This window comes from Xiphias gladius, chromosome 24 (assembly GCF_016859285.1).
Source record: "Xiphias gladius isolate SHS-SW01 ecotype Sanya breed wild chromosome 24, ASM1685928v1, whole genome shotgun sequence".
Lineage (NCBI taxonomy): Eukaryota > Metazoa > Chordata > Actinopteri > Istiophoriformes > Xiphiidae > Xiphias > Xiphias gladius.
In genome coordinates, this window is record NC_053423.1 from 4,996,159 (window position 1) to 5,012,746 (window position 16,588).

At 39.8% G+C, this 16,588-nt stretch overlaps 1 protein-coding gene across 1 annotated transcript in view; it reads left to right on the plus strand.

Annotated features, from left to right (window-relative positions):
• The first annotated feature begins 275 nt into the window (after positions 1 to 275).
• Positions 276 to 16,588, plus strand: part of arid1ab (AT rich interactive domain 1Ab (SWI-like)) — a 54,511-nt gene continuing 38,198 nt past the window's right edge. Inside the window, exon 1 of the mRNA XM_040121296.1 lies at positions 276 to 1,175. Coding sequence (XP_039977230.1) covers positions 276 to 1,175 — 900 coding nt within the window. The remainder of the gene's footprint in view (positions 1,176 to 16,588) is intronic.

Sequence of the window (16,588 nt, forward strand, 5' to 3'; positions counted from 1 at the left end):
CGGTGAAATTCATTTCCCTGGCTCTGTATTTATATATTTTTTCTTTCACAAACTTTCCCCTTCTCTGTTTTAACTTTAAACGCAGTCGCAGTGGATTACCGGATACCGGTCCGGGCGGAGGGCAAAGGGGGGAATGAACCGGGACAACGGGTACGTTGATATAAATATAATTGTATTTATATTCAATGGTTATTCGGAGTTTGATTGTGAGTGAGTCGCCGTGCTGAGAGAGAGAGGTAGAGAAAGAGTGGGGGAGAGAGAGAGAGAGGGATATCATGGCCGCTCAGGTCGCCAGCGTCGCCACTCTCAACACTAGCCCGCCATCCGAACTCAAAAAGCCGGATCGGGACCCACAGGAGGAGTCGGTACCGGGGGAGAAACAACATGAAAATAAGGAACCGGGACCTGACGGCGGATCTCCTGGTCAGAAGGAGCTGCAGGACGGGACCGACGCTGGAAATGCTGGGGGAGGAGGGGATTCTGACATGAAGAACGGCAACGGGAATTTGCCCAGGGTAAATAATAATAGCAGTAATCAGAATGATACAGGCGGGCCCGAAGGGAATAACCATCCCGGGATGGGACACCACCACCCGGGCCCCTTTCCTCCACCTCCTTACGGTTACAACCAGCACTACAGCCGGGCCCCTTTTCATCAACATGGCGGACAACAAAGCCCTGGCATGGCAGCTGCATCGGGGCCGAGCATGATGGACTCTTACCCCCCTAATTCACACGAACACGGCTACCCCAACCATTATAACAACTACAGCCCGTTCCAGAACAGGACTTCTTATCAGGGCCAAGGGTACGGGGCCATGAATTCCCCGCGTAACAACCAGCCTCCGGCGGCTGGGGGGCAGCCAGGCAAGCAACAGCCAGCAGGAGGAACCTCAGCTATGGCTGCCTCTTATAATAATCAGAGGTATAACATGGGAAACCAACAACCTACGTCTACGCCAACTTTAAATCAGCTTTTGACATCCCCCAGCTCTGCCAGGAGCTACCCGAATTACCCCCAAGGAGACTATAACAATCAGGACGGGGCCAACAAGGGAACAGGAGACATGGGCAGCAGTCAGTATGGTGGGGTCCATCCGGGTTGGCAACAAAGGACCCACCACCCGCCTCCCATGAGCCCGGGAAACACTGGACAACCTCCAAACAGAAATCAGGTAAACTTCACACACTGCACTGACACACTTTGACTGAGTTAAAGTCACTCAGTAGCTCAGAAAATGCACTGTAGAGTTGCATATTGCATTGGACCAGCCATTGTCTATGTAGCAAGAGCTATAAAATGGCTGCCTCTCTCTTTCTCCCAATACCACCCCCTGCAATAGTGTTTAGACAGAGAAAGAAGCCTCATATTCTGCCAGAAACAACTTTCTGAGTTGTGGGTATTAGTGTGTGTCCCTGCTTGGTACAGGGCAAGAGTTTGACTAAGTGGAGCAAGAGTTTGTCAGGAGAAAGTGTGTGTGTGTGCAGAGGGAGATAAGGTGATATTTCTTCGCAGTGCTCCCTCACCCCTCATTGCAGATTGAAGAGCTGTAACTGCTGTTATTTTCTGCCAGAATTCGCGGCGAAATAGCTTCTTTTTGGTGTTGTGCTCCCTCCAGTGCTATCAAAGTTGTGTCAATGACTGTCAAGGCGACAAAACAAGATGCAAATGACAGCGATAGCCGTTAAATAACATTTGCATAATCATTAAGAAAAGACCCCTCTGTCGGTTAAAAAGCCGCTGCACAGTGAATTGGAGATGTGTCTCACAGTCCAGTGAATGGCAACAATTGCATCCGCTAAGTGTTTACTCGGATCAAAGTGTGATTGTGACCGCGATTGATTCATCTTGACGGAGGGTTTCATTCATTCTGGCTCGGTTCGACTCCGTTCGCCTTTTTTTTCCTCTATCTTTCCTCCATGTGCCGCTTTGTAAACACGGCCCCGCAGGTTGGAGTTGGCAAAGTGCAGATTGCCTTTGCTTTGGGATTTGAATTATGGAGGTAAAATCCTGCTGTCAGAGCCAAGAGACAGTTGGTCTTAGGTTGACATGCGAGCCGAGATCTGATTGGCTCCCCATCCCTCTGCTCTCGGCCATTTATAATTGCATCTAATGGAAGGCTGCAGAAAAACAGCCCCCTCTGCCCAGTTAAGTGTTCCTCCACCGTGTCAAGATAACATAGTCCCATTGTCTTTTCTGTATTTTATTCATTTTGAACACAATTGTATAGATTTGTGTAGTCTTAAAATATCTATTTTTTTTATACATATAAATATATCTGAATATTCCACCACGTCAACAGAAATATACACCAGAGACAACGATATTTATTTCAGAATAATAACTTCTTCACAGGTTGTCTTATTAAAAGCATTTTTTAAACACATTTTATTCAGTTCCCCCTACTGCAGTAATTTGCATGATGACTGAACTCATGTAAACCCACCATTGTTTTTATTTGTTTGATTAAACCTTAAGCTCACTTGTGCTGAGTCACATCTCACATCTGTCATTTTTTAGCTGTTGACCTCAGACACGCACCTGAAGTATTTTGCAGTTTAGGTATACTGTGTGCACTGCTCATTCAAGTTGGCTGACTCTGGAACAGCAGATAGAGTAGGTGTGGTCATGTAGCCCCATTGTAGAACTGTGTTTTCCACTGTTTCCAGATCAGGAGTTGAGGAGACTGGTGTGCCTGAACGTCTCATGGCCACGTGAGAGAGTCAGACTGGCTGCAGTTGTGTTTACAAGCAACCAAGGTGTCAGCCAAGTGTCACAGCTTTTTTTTTTTTTTTTTTTTTTCAGCAGGTTTATAATAGCCTGATTTACTTCCACATGTAGAGAGTGTAACCATGTCAGCAGTGCTTCCCTAAATCTCTCATCTCAGTGATAACAGCCACATGTGCTCTGTTTTTAGTCTACAGTTATGTGTCATAGACACCAATGGTGAACTGTGAAGCCCTACCTTTGCAGTGAAGGACTATTTTTATCATGGGTTTGTGAAAAATATATCAATTGCAACAAGTCACAAACAAATAGTTATTGTAATTCCTTTTGGGAAAAGAGCTCTATTTCTTTGGTATGACACATTGGCCCAAAGAGGAGATTTCATTGACTTCTCCTAGTGACAGTATTTTGTATGCATTTTCTCTAAATATTCAGATAATTTGGGCTTGCACCCTCTCGCTTTTTTCGGGAAATTTTGCATGCTGCATCTACTAATCAAAGATGTTACAACTATCACGGTCTTGCTGTATGTGTGTTGATATATTGATTTATTTCTACAAAAAGGTAGATGTACTGTGTTTATTTCTTTATTTTCAGCAAAAGGGCAGTCATTAAGGGCAGAGTGTTCATCTAGAGAAGTGCTACCACCACTTGTTGCTTTAAAGTTTAAGGTGCCAGCTTTTCACATATTTTAACAATTGCTTTGCTGCATCATGAAAAGGTAATGAGAGCAAAACGGTTTGGTTCCAAATATTTTAACCCAAATGCCCGATATTCTGTGACTTGACCTCAGCAGCTGCACACAATATGGTCATATTAAAAACCAGGCTGATCTGTATTGCTTCTTTAAAAAAAAGTATATATGAAAAAAGGATGAGAAGTGTCATGCTCATGAGTCAATCATTCTCTGGTGTGCTGCTCACTGCTTTTTAGAGGAACGTTTGGATTTTCCTTTTTAGTTTCATTTTGTCACTAACTGTGTGCAGAGAAGTGTCCATCCCCGAGGTCAGCTATAAATTTTGGCAAACAGGATGAATTGACAAAACCTCAGTTTTTGTTGATGCCGCACTTTTCTTAGTTGAAGTTCTACTTTCGCATTTGGGCAAATAGGACATTTGTTTCATTTGTTACGTCATTAATTACTCGATATCATGTTCTTTTTTGATGTCATGTTTGAACCATGTTTCTTTCTGAGATGACCAATTGTGATACATTGTCATTATTCACATGACATTGCAAATATAGTAAACGACTCATGCTTAACAATATATTTTAATCATATTTCTTTTTGATCATTGCTTACTCTCAATAGAAGTTAGTTTAGAAAAGGTTGAGGCATTTGCTTGTAAGCACCAGTATATCTGGTTTGCACATACATAGTTCTTTATTTTCTTAACTGTTAGATCTTGTGGATGTGGACCGATTTCATTAACATTCATCCCACTGAATCAGCTCTGTGTAGTGTTAATCTTCAAGTCAGTTTCTGGCTATGTTGCAGTCAAAACAAAGACAGAAACTTATGTTTGTATTCCAGGTGTCAAATTAGAGTTATGAACTTGGACTAAGTGCATCATCTTTGTCTCAGAGATTATTGTGCAAAGGAATCACCTGTCACTTTTCTCGAATTTATGGGTATAATGATTATTGTAGGTGACAGATTATGTTAACAGTACTGCCATTAAAGTACCCATACATAAGTTCATGTGAGAACAGTGTTGTGATTAGAGTAGTTTGTAGTGAGCTTTGTTTTTGTTCATATCTGTAAAACCATATCCACTCATTTTTTAAGCAAAAAGACTGATGCCTATCCCAACACTTTGAACACCCTTTCATTAGTAGATCTCCACCCATGCAGGTTTTACATATGAAATAATGTGCTTTCAGAGCAGTTATTTGCTAAAGAAGCAAATGAGGCTCAATGTACAAGTGGAGCGAGAATATCTGGGAAGGTAATTGAACATCTCTTTTACAGAAGGCAGAAGTACTGTTTGAAAGCTCATTAGTGTCACTGAATTGGGAAGAATCAGAATCACCTTAAAATGGAGCTTTAATAGGAATTTGTCTTGATGACAGTGGTGCAGGTGCAGAGAACACCTTAAGATAATGCATATAATCCCAGACAAGGGCAAATAGACAGAAATGCGAGGTGAACAGTGTCCATTTTTGGGACATAAGGTGTTGTTAAATCATGGCATGGAGATGTCACATCAGGCCACCACAGTGTGCAAATAATTAGTCAAAGAACTTCTGTGTTTGATTTTTGACTGCAGAGCTTGATTTGGTAGCCAGTAGACCAAAGTTCAGGTGGAGAGACTTTTACAGGCTACTCTCTGGAGAAGAGCTTTAGGCTTGGTGCACACTAAAGGATTTTCAAGCTAATTTTAAAAATGTGGGAGACCACGCACATAGTGACACATTTAACAGATTTTTAATATTTAGATTGTAAGAACACACACACCAGGCGAGTAGCGATTCTAGGAAATTGGGATCTCACAGAAACTAGTGTGGTCAAACGTGGCCTCGGAACAAAACAAACATGGAGGCGGACCATCGTTGTCAGCCGGTTGAACTTTTGTGTGCTATGTTTTGTAGCAAAAAAAGAAATTGTGAGAAAAAAAACTGTGGATGAAGTCATGATTGAAAGTCATGATTTAGAGGACGGAATTGGTATGGCTTATACATTTTGCAGCGCAAGCTGGAGGTGAGTTGGAAATAAAGTTTTATTGTTAGAATGCAACATCTGGGTGGTGACACTTCTTGGAAAGCTCGCTGTCATTGGCTATTGCAGGTTTCTACTGAATATTCCATCGCTGTTCCTTTAACACTACAGGATTTCAAGATTCGAAATCGGGGAGACTCCAATCCAGTCAGTATCATTAAGATTATGTCTGTAAACCCCTCACAATACAGGATCATTTGGGCAGATAATCAGTTCCAATCCGCCTCGAATCGGGAACGTCCCCGCGATCGGGCGAATCGGACCCAAAGTCTGCCCAGTCATCTTCTAGTGTGGGGTCAGCATTAGTGTTTTTTTCAAACACAACGAATATCAAGTCAAAGTTCACTAGCTGTCCGGTGTTCCTAAACAGCCCTGGCTCTGTAAATGGGAAATGAACTAAGTGGCTTGCACCGAGCCACAAAACGGTGTTCCAGGAAATCAGCAACAGGGGGCGTTCAGGTTTGTGCACAGGACAGGCTGCTGGAACCAGTTGCAGTCATAGGCTCAGCTACTCCTCGAAGTTTTGCTTAGATAAGTATTCGGCTTCAAAACCTATTGTATTTTAAAGGCTTATTGTCACACTTTCTAATGTACCACAAAAAGCATATGCCACCTGTATTTTCATAGTGATAAAAATTGCTTCCCCTTATTGATGCTAACTTATCCTCGGGCAGCAGACGCTGGTGATTCCGCAGGATTATGAATTTCTCTTTTGCGTCACCTAGCCCAGTTGTTGGTGTTGTTGCCTTGGCAATGCGCATCCGAGAATTTCGGGGGCCGAGCTTCTGAAGGAGCACTGAAGGGAGGAGTGTATTTTTTTGTTGAGTTCAGATATTAACAATCGCTTACTCCTTTTTTAAATGTGTTAATTGAGTGATGGGTGAGGGCTATTATGGGTTTTCATCACACCTTGAACACAAAACAAATACTCTGAAGTGGCTCGTAGTAGGGTTGTTTTGGATGGTATAACGCCAGGTGTTTCCCTCCCACCAAACACATGGGAGTAAGCCATCAGGGATGCCCCTTAGCTCTGCAAGGCTGACTTCTCAAATTGAGTTTGAATTAAATCATAATTGAAGACACTTGGTAAATATTTCTTTCTGAAAGTCCCACAGCTGAAAACATAATGAAAAACGCCAAACTAAAGGTGTTAAATTGACTGCTGCTAATAGACGCATACACAGCTCTGGTGCTGGTGTACAAAGGGGGCCCAACTGCAAATTGGAAACTAAGCTTACAAATAAACAGTTTCATGACAGTTTTATTGTGTCAAAAACTCTCACAAGAAATGAAGACGGAATATATTTAATATTTAACAGAGCAAATGTCTTGCCTGGCTTTGTTGTTTTTCAAAAGTAAAACTAAATGAGGTATTGAACAGACCAGTACCCAGTTATTTAGCACACTAGAGCTGTGTCATCTGTTTGCGGATATACTGGAAATTTTATTTGCGATCATAATGGGAATTTGAAAGTATACTGAGAGTCATTGTGACAAGGGGTCATCTTTCCTAATAAAACCTGAGTTTTAAAGTCATTATCTTTGTTTTCTACCATGAGATTTTGGATTGATTTAAATTACTGATTAATCAGCAGAATCCGCTATTAATAATAATTTAAAATATTAGCAAAACAAGACCATTTCGAGTTCCCAGACTCCAAGGTGATCTCATCTCTTTTTTTTCAACAGCCCAGAACCCAAAAATATTCAGTTTACTATCACCTAAGTTAAAGAGAAGCAGTAAATTATCACATTTGAGAGGCTTGAACTACAGAATCTTTTGAATTTTTTCAGGTCTATTGCCAACTGTTTTGTTAATCAGTTTATCATGTAAGTAATTATTAAAGCCAAAAAAAAGTCACTTTTTATAACTTTTTAAAGGTAAATATTATCACTTTTTTTGGTCTTATATGAGAGTAAACTGAACATCTCTGGATTTTTGACTGTTGACAAAAATCCAGAGACAAAACAACATTTTAAAATGCCGCTTTGGAGTCTGGGAACTTTTAATGCTGTGAGGTTTTCCGACATATGTAGACCAAAAAAAAAAAAAGAAATGTAATTAATTAATAAAGAAAAACATAGCAGATTAATCAATAGTAAAAGTAACTGTTACAGCCCAAATTATGAAGACCCTTCACATTCACTCACTTTTTGTATTGTAAAAGATACACACATAATTTTTGTTAAAAACTATGAGTGGCAGATGGAGAGAGGTTGTGATGAGAGCTGAAATGATTCATCAACTATGCGATCGGTTGATGGGCAAAAAATTAATTGGTAACTTCCCTGATAATCAATTATGCGTTTCGGTCATTTTTCAAGCAAAATTATTACTTAACTATTTTCGATCATTTGATAGACTAAATGATTAATTTGGTTTTGAATCAAGAGTCAATAAATAATGAAAATAATCATTAGTTTCAGCCCTAACTCAGTTTTTTGTATTTGAAAACCTTGTTTCAAACTATGAGTCGATGATGGACAAGGGCGGCAGCTCTAGACAGTATGCTTAAGTATCAACCTGTACACAATCACTAGACAGTTCTAAACTGTTCCTTGACAGCTGGCCCTACGCTACTTTTTTAAAAGTTTCTATTCAGTCAACACAACACACCACATATTTCCAAGAACGCATACAGAGCAACTTCCAGCTACTGTTTCGACTCTGTTTAGTGGGTGTTGGTGCTGTGGAGAAGAGGAAGACCGAGCATTCAAAAAGGAAGTTCACTCTTGGCTCTTTAGTCTGCACTGCTGAGTAATGATTCTACATAGGCCACATGGACAGCATGCTGCCTCCCGGCAACTGTGTGCGTGTGTGTGTATGTGTGTTAGAGGCTGCATGGTGTGTGCCTATGAGGGAGAAACTGTGTCAGTGATACCCAGGGGAGGGGGGGTGGGTGTTTTGTGAATGATCTTCGTCTGCCCCTGACAGCTGTGTGTATTTGTGTATAAAGTGCAGCAGTTACTTGGTCGTTGTGTGTGTGTGTGTGTGTGTCTGTGTGTGTGTGTGTCCGCGGCTTCCTCAGGAGTCTCTGACCTGCTCTTACTCCACGTGTCACCAGCCATCCGTCTTTCTTTAGTAACATTGGCCTTTTTCATCCCGCTGACAACCACAGACAGCATTGCGTTTTCCAGCTCAGTCTTTTTCCACAGTTTGCTATTGTTATTTTCCTCAGTAGCGTCATCCTTAAGACCCCTCAATTATCCCTGCAAAGTCTCGATACAGAGCACAACAGAGAAAAGTGACTGAACGCTTCCAGGTTTATTGATGTCCACAAAATAGCAAGGTATCCAACCGGTTTTTGATGATACTGTTGAAAACTTTGGCTTAATGACTCAAAAAGTTAATTCACATCCCCGATAGTGAAAATGAGTCCAAATAATTCTATGCCCAGAGCTGTATATTGAAAACACCATTGGAGAAACAAGTTCCTCCCTGGACAAATGTCAAACTTGGGCTCTTGCATCAGGGCATGCTGGAAATGTAAAAGTAATTCATTTCTTTTGACATTTACCTTCTAAAATGCTCCAGATTAGCATAGTAATATACTTCTCTGAGCCTGTGTGAGACTACAGACTTCATTTACATGACGTATGGTGTGTGCCTTTATGGAATAAAGTGGTTAACCTTTAAATGGGTGCAGCTGTTGATACTAGAAGGTAGAGAATGATGCTTCCTCACAGCTCTCATACAACACTCACCTTTGCTCTCTGTACAGGAAAAAGAAAAGAAAAAAGCCAATTGCTCATATGTAAAGTGGGAAAAAGGGAACCGGAGGTAACAATTGGTTTTCTCCCTTTTATGTTTTTTGTGGAAATCAGTCATGTTATTGTGGATTCTGCCCCTTGTCATAGCTTAGCTTTGTGTTTCGCCTAACGTGTTATGCCCTATTTCAGCCTCTTTTTGAAGCTAATAAAACCAATGCTGTGGAGTGCACACTGGGCAAGCTGAAACTGGTGAAAGAGCCTGTGCAGGGTATTGAAATCTTAGCAAACCAGTGATGGACCAATAGTCAGATCTTGAATCCAGTGTAAGCTTCATGTTCTAGATATTTATGCCACAAGAATAGGAAAAATGTAATTAGCACTGAAATGATCAATAAATTAATTAATTGATTGATATAAAATTAATCAATAATAACTAAAGTTGACAACCACCTAAGTCATTTGGGGAAGCAAAAATGCAAACTATTTGCCGGTTCTAGCTTCTCAAATTTGAATATTTTCTGGCTTCCATATTTTTCTATTATATTAAACTAAATACAGTCATGTTTAGCTGCAAGCAGTTTGAATCAGGGCAGCAACTAATGACTGTTTTCATTATCTTTCTCCTCTGGGTCCAAATGGGACTATTTGGTGGTTTTACTTGTCTTGTTTTGGACTGATGATTGCACAAAACATGACATATAAACTTGTTAATTTGGGCTGCAGGAAAATTTGACGGACATTTTTCACTATTTCCTAACAGTTTTTTTGAAAAAATTATTAATCAATCATTGAAGAAAATAATTGGCAGTCTAATTCTAGATTGTTGGTTGGATAAAATTTGAACATTACCTTGGCCTCTTGCACCTTGTGAGAAGCATTTTTATTACTATTTTTTGACACTTTAAAGACTATGTAACAACAAACAGTTCTCGCTCATTTTTGTGGCTTGAGTCTGAATTTTACTTTAAAATGTACAGTCCAAAATAAACCTTTCACTTCTTTAAAAAAAGGATATGTTTCAGTATTGTAGTATATGAATTTCTATCTGACCTAAACAATTAATTTGCATTTTTCATAGAAATAGGCCAATGTTTATACAACTTTAATACCTCCTCTTTGTGTGCAGCAGTGTACCAGGCTTCCAGTTAGCAGACTGTTTGATACAGAGCCATTGTTTTGTTTTGATTTCATCAGCTCATGGTAAAAAAAAAAAAAGAGCAGTCAGTGGTCAGCAGGGACAAAGTTACACGGACAAAAACAAACCAAAAAGACGTCATCGTTTCTGACTTGTGTGGCAGGTGACAATGATTTGTGCACCAAAGACACATTTGAAGAGTATTTGGTGCTTGACTGATGCTAAGGCTGAACACATGTCCTGATACTTGAAAGTGTGGTTGGGTGGCTCTAGAAAAAGGAGTAACTGTTGTAGGCATGATCCTCTCTGGACCTGAAGATTTGCATGTCTGTGCCTATGAGTGGCTGTTTTGTCAGCGAGTGAGTGCAAATTAACAATCCCAACGGTTTTAACAGTCCAGTTCAGTCCTTTGCTCATTTGCTTTTGAGCAAGGCCTGAAGCATGTTGGAAACAGTCCTTCACTGCAACCTGAAAGCTTTTTTTTCATCCATGCTGCTGTTTAAATTAAAAGTGCACAGGTGTTCTACAATACGGAAACTCAATATTCTGTTTAAATTACTAGTCTGTTTTTCAGATTATGACCCAGCATGTTTCCTCTGATCGAGTGCGTGTGTGCAGAGCAGTCTGTGTGACATCAGTGTCAGAGTTGTGACTCTAACCACGAGGCAGGCAGTGACCCAGCCAGGTCCTTAAGTGGCTTCGCCTCATTCAGTAGCCCGGGTATTTTTGGCATAGTAGTGAGTGACACACTTATCGTAATGGGTCGTCCAGGGTGCCAATGGTCAGCCTGAAAAAGCATCCTTCTTGGCAACATGATGTAACCGATCACTGTTTTGCCTCCAGTGCTGACGGAGGAGTCGCTGCCCGCTAACACAGCAAGTGGCTTATCTTTAGCAGAACGGGAGAGCATAAACTGCCTTTTCTTCATGGAACAGTCCTGGCGAAGTGCTCATGTGACCCAAGAGACAATGCCACTCTTAAAGTTGTAACCACATTGTAGCCTTCAAATAAGCCACACTGGTGTTCATTATAAGATGCTGTTTGACCGTAACTGTAAACACTCTCTGATCTATCAAGCATTACTGTGCAACTATTTATTATATTTCATTCCATTTTAAAATGAAGAACTGATTTGGACATGTCACACTGAAGGGGAGACGAGCAGAGAAGACAGGCTGGGTATCGTTTTTTAAATTTTTAAATTTTACCAAAACAATACTTAATTTGAGAAATATAAACAAGTTTTTTTGTAGAACTTTTTATTTGTGTAACAAAAAAGTCAGGGGTACTCAAATGTTAAATGTGGCTTCAACACAAAACAGACAAACAAGAACTTTGTTACGGTATCTCTTTCAACTACAAAAGGTTTCCACACTTCAAAATGATTATTATTTGCTACCTTTTCAACATTCATCGTCTTCTTTACCAGCAGTAAAGAAGGGAAGGAAGCGAAAACTGCTGTTTGTGTTGTGTCTGCAGGTGCAGTATGAATCACTTGGAGTTTACTATTCACTTACTAGTCACTTTTAAATGATGAACATCTGGCTTGCCGTCTACTGCTTCTCGCCACAATGTGCGCTCTACCCACTGGCCTTGCTCTCAGCCCTTCTCTGGGAATCAGACACTGTCACCTGGAAATATAAGTTTGGCCTGACAGGTTGACAGCCGGCAGTCAGGGTGAATGTCCACTCTCTTGAAACTTCAACCTGACCCAACCTGACAGGCCAGGCAGGAGCCTGGCCTTTTCTTTCTTCTAATTTTTTTTTTTAAATGGATGTTATCGGCAAAGAGCTCTGATCTACCTAATAGGAGATTTTTTTATCGACCACACTGGCCCTGTCGTTGCTGTGCTGGGAACACTTAGCACCTTTTAGCCATGTTATTATTCGTCAATAAACAATAACTCTCATGTGCTAATCACCAATGCCAAATTGGTACTAATCAGTTGAGTTTCTTCTCAAGGAAGGAATGTTTTGTTTTGTTTTTTTTGAGAGTTTATAAGTTATTGGACTAAAAAACATACATTGGATTCAGAAAGTATTCAGACCCCTTCACTTTTTGCACACATTGTTATTCTGAACAGTGATGGGGTGTGAACACTTTCTGCCACTATATATTGTTGGTAAATACAGTTTAGAAGTATTTCTTTCATTTTGTAATGACTTGTTACTGCATAAAGTTTACTTTTAAAAAAAAAAAAAGGGTAATCCAGTGATTTAGCATTGCACTTCCTGAAGATAGTGGCAAATATCAAAGCAGAGGAGGTTCAGATATTCTGACTTGGCTCTAAAAACGTTGAATCCTACACTCCTATAATTCAACTAATAGTGTCTTTTAATCAAATTAATCTTTCTATACTCAGTCCCCTTGGTTGTAAATGCAGGCTGTTTTTATAAACTTGAAGTTTCCAGCCTAATTCAAGATAACCTGAATGCGTCCTACGGGTAGTTTTTTCAGTCTTTTAGGAAGCTTTATACAACTGTTTTACATGACAAATAAACTGACCTTTATGTGTAAGAATGGGGCATTTCCCCTTAACTTGCCTTTTCTATTCTTACTGTCAGAATGAGAACTGTCCCTTACTCAAAATACCACACAATCTGAGAGTAAAAGAGAGTATTTTTGACTTTGGAAACAGTAGTGTAACACAAATCTTGACTAAAGGTCAAGCTTCTTCTGGAACTTTAAACCGTATCTCAGTCTACCTAGAGGACTGAGTTTGCTCCGGTCTCATGGTGATAGTTCAGTTGTCATTATGTGAGCTTAGTATGGAACTTTGGTCACGTGACAACAAACTATAGTATGAAATGCAGTTCAAAGCTCTAAAAAAAGTTAGTAAATGGTCGTTGAGTTGAGATTTTTTTTTTTTTTTCTCCGTGTATAATTGTTGAAATGTCAGTGTAAAATAGAAGCTATAGAAAGAATCAATTAGCCTTTAAAAAGTTTATTAAATTCGTCTGCTATTGGACTAAATTTTAACAGACCTTGGAATATCTCTTAATATATATGACATCTACCTTTAGGTACTTCTCTGTGGGAATAAGGTGCCCAGAAATGCAAGGGGACCCTTTGAGCAGCAGCGTTTTCCTTTACTCCTTTAAAACCACCCCTAATTCATGCAGGTACAGAATAGTGTTTTTAACCCCCATCTTTTTGTTGCAATTGTTGTTTCTGCTGTTCTTATTAACCTCAAATAAGCCATGGGAAGGCTTTGTTTCTTACCTCGTCTCCCTGTGATTTGAAAGCTGATTTTGTCATCTGAGTGTGCAAGTTCCCTTCTTCCTCTCCTCCCTGAACATCTTTTGAATTCCTTCAAATTCGAACAGCTGGGTGAACATCTGGGCGAGTAGGGTGCTGTTGCCTCTGCTCGATGTGGATGATAGCACCAGCAGGCACAGGCTGCCGCCCCCTCTACCCAACCCAGCTCCTCCTTGCTTTTATCCAGAGTCATGCAGCGGTCATGATCAAATTGGAAGTCCTCAGGTTCATTAATTGTGAAGGCAGACTAATTGCTTGTTTGAGAATATGGTCTTTTTGTTTGTTTGTACCCCCCCCCCCCCCGCTTCTTGTTTACTTTAGCTCTCAGGTACAGATCTTTCCTTACACTTAGAGTACCACTCCGCTCTTTTTGCTGAGACGCTGCTAGGTCTTTTCCCTGTGGGTTTTGGTGTGGTTATTTATGAAGGAGATTTTTTTTTTTTTTAAATAAGGTTGCACAGTGTCAAAATGTTATTAATCCATTTTAATATCATCAGTATGTATAGAGTAACATTCCTGCCTTGTTCTGGTGTTGGTCATTATATATGTGGGAGCTGGTTAAGATAACTGGTCAGTGTTAAAGTTTAACATTCAGAGGTGGCAGTCGGTATTTTTTGCACACAGTTCCTGTTAGGGCTGGTTGACGTTTGTAAAATTTTAATAGTAGTGCTGCTATGATACCTGAGTCGTGGTACCAAAACAGTACCTTTTGTTTTGATACTTACATGAATGTGAGACATACAAGTTTTTATACAAGATCCTGAACAAAGTTGTAAAATGTAAAATTTCCAAAAACTGAAATAAATTGAAAATTCAGTTTAACCCAAACAGCTGTGGAGGAACTTTTTCTATATAAAATATGGTCCAAAATTGGCCAAAATTGTGATTGAAATCAGGAACCATCTGATCAATACCAGAGCAGTCAATCAACAGAAAATGTCATAATTGAATTTAGTCATTTTCATTTTTCACGCAAAAATTTCAAACATTGAATGATTCAAAATCTTATATTTGAGAAACATTTTCACGTCTTGAAGTAGCATGAACTGAATATTTAATTTTTGGGTTTGGACTGTTGGTTGGACAAAGGCCATTTGAATTTGTAACTTTGTAATTTAATAGTTGGTATCAAAAAAGCAGTGAGATTCCATACCCAGCCCTAGTTCCTTTCCTTTCTGAAGAGTATCTGACACTGTATTCAGTTTAAAGTTAGTTTGCTTTTAAGTCTAGAGAAGCGTTGGGGGCATGACTCCTCTTACAGCTGGGACATGTTGAAAGAGAAAGTGGATGAGGAACGCTGCCCCTTGTCCTGGAGCAAAGTACTTAACCCTCCTCTTCTTCAGTGCATTGCAGTGTATAAATATATTCAAAGCTTAAACAGTCAAAGACTGGCCACACTGTGTATCTCCCACTGTAAACCTGGATAATGGCATTAATGTGATGTAAGCTGTTGCTACAGAAAAGTGCCCAGATTCACTTGACTTCCTCTTAGAAACAAATCACACCCCTCAAATTGACAAAGGGTAAAGTATCCTGTTACTCTTTGACATGTGATGTGTGTGTCTGCCACCATATGAGGGTGGCCGTAGCCGGCATGTGTTGGTGCTGGTGTGTTGCGTGTCGAAGGGCTTTAAGGCAGAACAATGGTGTGTGTGCTGAGCCGAGGCCATGTGGCGGATTAAATTAGCAGCAGTTGTTTGTCGTCTGTCCCCCCGGTCCATCTGCTCTGCTCGGCCCTGTAGTCTCCAGCTCTGCTCTCAGGCACTGCTCCAGACCCCTCCCATCCCAGCCTCCCCAACCCCTTACAAATCCCTATCCCCATCCTGATGTCACACACAGACACACACAATTTTGAATAGTTGCAATATCCATCAGCAGCCCAGTCAAGACACAATATACTCAGTGCAACCTCTTCTGCCAAGAGTGCTCTGGCTTTCTTCTATGCAGATTAGCCATGTGCTAATTGTGACTATTTATTTATTTATTTATTATGGAAGAGAGGAAAAAAAGGGAGGGGAGGAGTTTCCTCAGAAATTGATTTGATGACTGAGCTGAAAAAAAGAGAGTGCTGTGAGTTGAGTTGCCATCCAGTGAGCATGTTTGAGAGTTTGTAGCTATATGTGAAAAGTTTGTTATAAGCCTTTAAAGCTGTGTTGGGTGAGGAAAGACACATCGGGACAATTTTGGCCTTTTCATAAAGAACAGATTTTAGCTAAAAGCCAGTAAGCCCTGCACTGACTCTGATGAGAAATTTTTAATTGTTGTTGATGAGTGTGTTTAAAGTACTATCACTGGTTTTGAAAGAGAATTTTACTCTATTTTGAACCCCTGAAATATGTCTGAAAGCTGTTTCATAGTTAAAATTATTGAGTAAACACTGAATCCTCATACCATTCTTAATTTATAATTTGGTTAATATTTCCTGCATGGACATTTGATTTTTTTTTTTTTTTTGCAGTATACATTGAGAAAAAGGTACACCAATTTAGCAATAGCTTTTTACTTACATCTATCAGTCTATTTGGAAGAAAAAATAAGAGTACATGTTTTTGTTCAATTTTTTTTTCCTTAAATCAGACTAATACCAAATAGAAGATGTAATTATTTTATGATACTTGTTTTCTTGTTTCTTTTGACTTTCTTTACTCATGGTAACTTAAACATGGTAAATAAGCTTTATTTAACTCTTACTTAACAGTGGCCACTGTGGCCACATGTAGCAATTGCAGAATCATGAAAAATGCTAAAACGTATTGTAACACTAGCTACAATAGAGGGGAGTAATTATGTCAGCGAACTAATTCTCTAATGTTAGTTATGCAACAATATACTGTATATCAAAAGCTATTTCAATATTTGCTAATATTAGCCACCATTAGCTACTGGTCAAACCAGATCAAGTAAGGCTGTAGCAACAAAACCCCTAAGCATATTCTATTGAGTTATGGTGCATTCTATTGACTATGAATTCAGCTTTGTATTAGAAAAGAATGACTGAGCCATTTCCATTTCTTCTTTCAGAAGTTCAGAAGTGTCA